The sequence below is a fragment of the Gymnoscopelus braueri genome (genome assembly GCF_963280865.1).
Source record: "Gymnoscopelus braueri genome assembly, chromosome: 19".
Lineage (NCBI taxonomy): Eukaryota > Metazoa > Chordata > Actinopteri > Myctophiformes > Myctophidae > Gymnoscopelus > Gymnoscopelus braueri.
The window spans coordinates 215001-222500 of record NC_137621.1 but is presented as its reverse complement, the minus strand read 5'-3'; the positions used below and the strand labels follow the sequence as shown (position 1 = coordinate 222500).

Sequence of the window (7500 nt, the reverse complement as noted above, 5' to 3'; positions counted from 1 at the left end):
TTATAGGTTTAAATAATGTATAATAATATATACATGTATATTTATAGGTTTAAATAATATATAAATGTATATTTATAGGTTTAAATAATGTATAATAATATATAAATGTATATTCATAGGTTTAAATGTATAATAATATATAAATGTATATTTATAGGTTTAAATAATATATAAATGTATATTTATAGGTTTAAATAATGTATAAATGTATATTTATAGGTTTAAATCATATATAAATGTATATTTATAGGTTTAAATAATGTATAATAATATATAAATGTATATGTATAGGTTTAAATAATGTATAATAATATGTAAATATATATATAGGTTTAAATAATATATAAATGTATATTTATAGGTTTAAATAATGTATAATAATGTATAATTGTATATCTATAGGTTTAAATAATATATACATGTATATTTATAGGTTTAAATAATGTATAATAATGTATAAATGTATTTTTATAGGTTTAAATAATATATAAATGTATTTTTATAGGTTTAAATCATGTATAATAATATATAAATGTATATTTATAGGTTTAAATAATGTATTATAATATATAAATGTATATTTATAGGTTTAAATAATGTATAATAATATATAAATGTATATTTATAGGTTTAAATAATGTATGATAATATATAAATGTATATTCATAGGTTTAAATAATGTATAATAATGTATAAATGTATATTTATAGGTTTAAATAATGTATAATAATGTATAAATGTATATTTGTAGGTTTAAATAATGTATAATAATATATAAATGTATATTCATAGGTTTAAATAATGTATAATAATATATAAATGTATATTCATAGGTTTAAATAATGTATAATAATATATAAATGTATATTCATAGGTTTAAATAATGTATAATAATGTATAAATGTATATTTGTAGGTTTAAATAATGTATAATAATATATAAATGTATATTCATAGGTTTAAATAATGTATAATAATATATAAATGTATATTTATAGGTTTAAATAATGTATAATAATATATAAATGTATATTCATAGGTTTAAATAATGTATAATAATATATAAATGTATATTCATAGGTTTAAATAATGTATAATAATATTTTCCAGGTTCGTACTTTGGGTCCGTTGGGGTCGTGTGGCGCGGTGACCTCAGAGATAACGTCAGAGGAACGAGTCAACATGTTCATGGAGCTGGTGGACGGAGTGTTCCTGCACAAGATCATGACACACATGTGAGTGTGCGTGTGTGTGTGTGTGTGTGTGCGTGTGCGCGTGTGTGTGTGTGTGTGTGTGTGTGTGTGTGTGTGTGTGTGTGTGTGTGTGTGTGTGTGTGTGTCTTTATAATGCCAGTCAATTGAAACCATCTCTGTGTGTAGGTGTGTGCAGAGAGTTAATCAACGGTTTCCTGTGTGTACGTGTGTGTGTGTATGTGTGTGTGTGTGTATGTGTGTGTGTATGTGACAACCACATCCTGTCTGTTTGGTTTCAGGTTGTAGTCAGCACATCCAGGTGTGTGTGTGTGTGTGTGTGTGTGTGTGTGTGTGTGTGTGTCACACTTGAGGTGTTGAACACACTGATGGGGACATTTTAAAAAAATAGAAATCATTTCCCTACATTCTCATCCCCACTTTAAAACACATTCTGAACTACCGTATGTTTTGCACCATGTCCTTCAGTCCTTCAGTCCTTCAGTCCTTCAGTCCGTCAGTCCGTCAGTCCTTCAGTCCTTCAGTCCTTCTGTCCTTCAGTCCTTCAGTCCTTCAGTCCTTCAGTCCTTCAGTCCTTCAGTCCGTCAGTCCGTCAGTCCTTCAGTCCTTCAGTCCTTCTGTCCTTCAGTCCTTCAGTCCTTCAGTCCTTCAGTCCTTCAGTCCGTCAGTCCTTCAGTCCTTCAGTCCTTCAGTCCTTCAGTCCGTCAGTCCGTCAGTCCGTCAGTCCTTCAGTCCTTCAGTCCTTCAGTCCTTCAGTCCGTCAGTCCTTCAGTCCTTCAGTCCTTCAGTCCTTCAGTCCGTCAGTCCGTCAGTCCTTCAGTCCTTCAGTCCTTCTGTCCTTCAGTCCTTCAGTCCTTCAGTCCTTCAGTCCTTCAGTCCGTCAGTCCTTCAGTCCTTCAGTCCTTCAGTCCTTCAGTCCGTCAGTCCGTCAGTCCGTCAGTCCTTCAGTCCTTCAGTCCTTCAGTCCTTCAGTCCGTCAGTCCGTCAGTCCTTCAGTCCTTCAGTCCTTCAGTCCGTCAGTCCGTCAGTCCGTCCTTCAGTCCTTCAGTCCGTCAGTCCGTCAGTCCGTCTGTCCTTCAGTCCGTCAGTCCGTCAGTCCGTCAGTCCGTCAGTCCGTCTGTCCTTCTGTCCTTCAGTCCTTCAGTCCGTCTGTCCGTCAGTCCGTCAGTCCGTCTGTCCTTCTGTCCGTCAGTCCGTCTGTCCTTCAGTCCTTCAGTCCGTCAGTCCGTCAGTCCGTCAGTCCGTCTGTCCTTCAGTCCTTCAGTCCGTCAGTCCGTCAGTCCGTCAGTCCGTCCTTCATTCCGTCAGTCCTTCAGTCCGTCAGTCCGTCAGTCCGTCAGTCCGTCAGTCCGTCAGTCCGTCAGTCCTTCTGTCCTTCAGTCCTTCATTCCGTCAGTCCGTCAGTCCGTCCTTCATTCCGTCAGTCCTTCAGTCCGTCAGTCCGTCAGTCCGTCAGTCCGTCAGTCCGTCTGTCCTTCAGTCCTTCAGTCCGTCAGTCCGTCAGTCCGTCAGTCCGTCAGTCCGTCAGTCCGTCAGTCCTTCTGTCCTTCTGTCCTTCAGTCCTTCATTCCGTCAGTCCTTCAGTCCGTCAGTCCTTCAGTCCGTCTGTACTTCAGTCCGTCAGTCCTTCAGTCCGTCAGTCCTTCAGTCCGTCAGTCCGTCAGTCCGTCAGTCCTTCATTCCGTCAGTCCTTCAGTCCGTCAGTCCGTCAGTCCGTCCTTCAGTCCTTCAGTCCTTCTGTCCTTCAGTCCTTCAGTCCTTCAGTCCTTCTGTCCTTCAGTCCGTCAGTCCGTCAGTCCTTCAGTCCTTCAGTCCTTCTGTCCTTCAGTCCTTCAGTCCTTCAGTCCTTCAGTCCTTCAGTCCTTCAGTCCGTCAGTCCGTCAGTCCTTCAGTCCTTCAGTCCTTCTGTCCTTCAGTCCTTCAGTCCTTCAGTCCTTCAGTCCTTCAGTCCGTCAGTCCTTCAGTCCTTCAGTCCTTCAGTCCTTCAGTCCGTCAGTCCGTCAGTCCGTCAGTCCTTCAGTCCTTCAGTCCTTCAGTCCTTCAGTCCGTCAGTCCTTCAGTCCTTCAGTCCTTCAGTCCGTCAGTCCGTCAGTCCTTCAGTCCTTCAGTCCTTCTGTCCTTCAGTCCTTCAGTCCTTCAGTCCTTCAGTCCTTCAGTCCGTCAGTCCTTCAGTCCTTCAGTCCTTCAGTCCTTCAGTCCGTCAGTCCGTCAGTCCGTCAGTCCTTCAGTCCTTCAGTCCTTCAGTCCTTCAGTCCGTCAGTCCGTCAGTCCTTCAGTCCTTCAGTCCTTCAGTCCGTCAGTCCGTCAGTCCGTCCTTCAGTCCTTCAGTCCGTCAGTCCGTCAGTCCGTCTGTCCTTCAGTCCGTCAGTCCGTCAGTCCGTCAGTCCGTCAGTCCGTCTGTCCTTCTGTCCTTCAGTCCTTCAGTCCGTCTGTCCGTCAGTCCGTCAGTCCGTCTGTCCTTCTGTCCGTCAGTCCGTCTGTCCTTCAGTCCTTCAGTCCGTCAGTCCGTCAGTCCGTCAGTCCGTCTGTCCTTCAGTCCTTCAGTCCGTCAGTCCGTCAGTCCGTCAGTCCGTCCTTCATTCCGTCAGTCCTTCAGTCCGTCAGTCCGTCAGTCCGTCAGTCCGTCAGTCCGTCAGTCCGTCAGTCCTTCTGTCCTTCAGTCCTTCATTCCGTCAGTCCGTCAGTCCGTCCTTCATTCCGTCAGTCCTTCAGTCCGTCAGTCCGTCAGTCCGTCAGTCCGTCAGTCCGTCTGTCCTTCAGTCCTTCAGTCCGTCAGTCCGTCAGTCCGTCAGTCCGTCAGTCCGTCAGTCCGTCAGTCCTTCTGTCCTTCTGTCCTTCAGTCCTTCATTCCGTCAGTCCTTCAGTCCGTCAGTCCTTCAGTCCGTCTGTACTTCAGTCCGTCAGTCCTTCAGTCCGTCAGTCCTTCAGTCCGTCAGTCCGTCAGTCCGTCAGTCCTTCATTCCGTCAGTCCTTCAGTCCGTCAGTCCGTCAGTCCGTCCTTCAGTCCTTCAGTCCGTCTGTCCGTCTGTCCGTCTGTCCTTCTGTCCTTCAGTCCTTCATTCCGTCAGTCAGTCATTTTCAGAATTTTCATATTCCATTCTGATTGGCTAAGATTGGCTTGCAGGAGTGCTCCGTTTTGAACAAAATGCCTCAAATCATGAACACTGTGTGTGATTTACGTGAAATTTGGCACACATTCCCACTAGGTCGAGGAAGAAATGCCACTTGAAATTATTCAAATCAGCCTCATGGTGGCGCTATAACAGGCCGATTCGTGTTTTTACCTGTAACTTCACCGATCTGTGTGAAACTTTGTATGCCCACTCCCTAGAGGCCAATGAAATCCTTTGCCCTGCATTTTTCCCATCTGCCTTTTATAGCGCCACCAGGAGGCCGACCTATGTAAAACACATTTTTGGATATTACTCCTCCAGATTTTATTCAAATTTCATGCAAATCGGTACACATGATCTCTAGTCATGTGATCAAGACGGATCTGTTTGATTTTTTATATTCCTTCCTGATTGGCTAAGATCGGCATCTAAAGTTTTGAACAAAAAAACGCAAATCATGAACGCAGCATCCGATTACAATGAACTTTGCGCGCACATTCAAACAAATGCCACCCTTTCAACATTACCCTATTATAGCGCTACTTTTGCAAAACTATTTTTTTTAATATTACTTCACGCAAATCGTTACACATTATCTCTTTAGTCAAGTGATCAAGACGGATCCATCAGATTTTTCATATTCCATCCTGATTGGCGAATTCAAAACATTGCTGGCCCAAAATGCCTCAAACCATGAATGCATTGTCCGATTGCTGTGAAAGGCCTAAGAAGAAATGGCACCCTTTTCACATTGGCCTATTATAGCGCCACCAGGAGGCCATAATAACCTACCTGACCTGGTGAGGAGCACTTTTTCTAGTTCTACTTATTATTAGTGGCAGTGGTATGCTGAAGTGAAGAGTTTCAAAACTCTCCATTTCTGTGTTTGGAGAAATGATTAGATATAAGGTAGGTGTAGTAGGTCTACATAACAGTATGTACATGATGTTAGGCATAAGGTAGGTCTACATAACAGTATGTACATGATGTTAGGCATAAGGTAGGTCTACATAACAGTATGTACATGATGTTAGGCATAAGGTAGGTCTACATAGCAGTATGTACATGAGGTTAGACATAAGGTAGGTCTACATAACAGTATGTACATGAGGTTAGGCATAAGGTAGGTTAGACATAAGGTAGGTCTACATAACAGTATGTACATGAGGTTAGACATAAGGTAGGTCTACATAACAGTATGTACATGAGGTTAGACATAAGGTAGGTTAGACATAAGGTAGGTCTACATAACAGTATGTACATGAGGTTAGACATAAGGTAGGTCTACATAGCAGTATGTACATGAGGTTAGACATAAGGTAGGTCTACATAACAGTATGTACATGAGGTTAGACATAAGGTAGGTCTACATAACAGTATGTACATGAGGTTAGACATAAGGTAGGTCTACATAACAGTATGTACATGAGGTTAGGCATAAGGTAGGTCTACATAACAGTATGTACATGAGGTTAGACATAAGGTAGGTCTACATAACAGTATGTACATGAGGTTAGGCATAAGGTAGGTCTACATAACAGTATGTACATGAGGTTAGACATAAGGTAGGTTAGACATAAGGTAGGTTAGACATAAGGTAGGTCTACATAAGGTAGCTTAGACATAAGGTAGCTTAGACATAAGGTAGGTTAGACATAAGGTAGGTTAGACATAAGGTAGCTTAGACATAAGGTAGCTTAGACATAAGGTAGCTTAGACATAAGGTAGCTTAGACATAAGGTAGGTTAGACATAAGGTAGGTTAGACATAAGGTAGCCTAGACATAAGGTAGCTTAGACATAAGGTAGCTTAGACATAAGGTAGGTTAGACATAAGGTAGCTTAGACATAAGGTAGCTTAGACATAAGGTAGCTTAGACATAAGGTAGGTTAGACATAAGGTAGGTTAGACATAAGGTAGCTTAGACATAAGGTAGCTTAGACATAAGGTAGCTTAGACATAAGGTAGGTTAGACATAAGGTAGGTTAGACATAAGGTAGGTTAGACATAAGGTAGGTTAGACATAAGGTAGGTTAGACATAAGGTAGGTTAGACATAAGGTAGATTAGACATAAGGTAGCTTAGACATAAGGTAGGTTAGGCATAAGGTAGGTTAGACATAAGGTAGGTTAGACATAAGGTAGGTTAGACATAAGGTAGGTTAGACATAAGGTAATAAGGTAGGTTAGACATAAGGTAGGTTAGACATAAGGTAATAAGGTAGGTTAGACATAAGGTAGGTTAGACATAAGGTAGATTAGACATAAGGTAGGTTAGACATAAGGTAGGTTAGACATAAGGTAGGTTAGACATAAGGTAGATTAGACATAAGGTAGGTTAGACATAAGGTAGGTTAGACATAAGGTAGATTAGACATAAGGTAGGTTAGACATAAGGTAGGTTAGACATAAGGTAGGTTAGACATAAGGTAGCTTAGACATAAGGTAGCTTAGACATAAGGTAGATTAGACATAAGGTAGCTTAGACATAAGGTAGGTTAGACATAAGGTAGATTAGACATAAGGTAGGTTAGACATAAGGTAGATTAGACATAAGGTAGGTTAGACATAAGGTAGGTTAGACATAAGGTAGGTTAGACATAAGGTAGCTTAGACATAAGGTAGGTTAGACATAAGGTAATAAGGTAGGTTAGACATAAGGTAGGTTAGACATAAGGTAATAAGGTAGGTTAGACATAAGGTAGGTTAGACACAAGGTAGATTAGACATAAGGTAGGTTAGACATAAGGTAGGTTAGACATAAGGTAGATTAGACATAAGGTAGGTTAGACATAAGGTAGGTTAGACATAAGGTAGATTAGACATAAGGTAGGTTAGACATAAGGTAGGTTAGACATAAGGTAGGTTAGACATAAGGTAGCTTAGACATAAGGTAGATTAGACATAAGGTAGCTTAGACATAAGGTAGATTAGACATAAGGTAGGTTAGACATAAGGTAGGTTAGACATAAGGTAGCTTAGACATAAGGTAGATTAGACATAAGGTAGGTTAGACATAAGGTAGATTAGACATAAGGTAGCTTAGACATAAGGTAGGTTAGACATAAGGTAGGTTAGACATAAGGTAGGTTAGACATAAGGTAATAAGGTAGGTTAGGCATAAGGTAGGTCTACTAATTCTAATAATTGTAATCTTTTCAGAAACAATTAAAATCAA

At 40.7% G+C, this 7500-nt stretch overlaps 1 protein-coding gene across 3 annotated transcripts in view; it reads left to right on the top strand.

Moving 5' to 3' along the window:
* Positions 1-7500, top strand: part of ccdc88c (coiled-coil domain containing 88C) — a 113582-nt gene that overhangs the window by 2680 nt on the left and 103402 nt on the right. For all 3 annotated transcript variants that reach the window (XR_013932170.1, XM_080414858.1, XM_080414857.1), the window contains exon 2: positions 1110-1234. Coding sequence is in view for 2 of the 3 variants with exons in the window: in XM_080414858.1 (XP_080270984.1) it covers positions 1110-1234 (125 nt within the window). In the remaining variant the exon portion in view is untranslated. The remainder of the gene's footprint in view (positions 1-1109; positions 1235-7500) is intronic.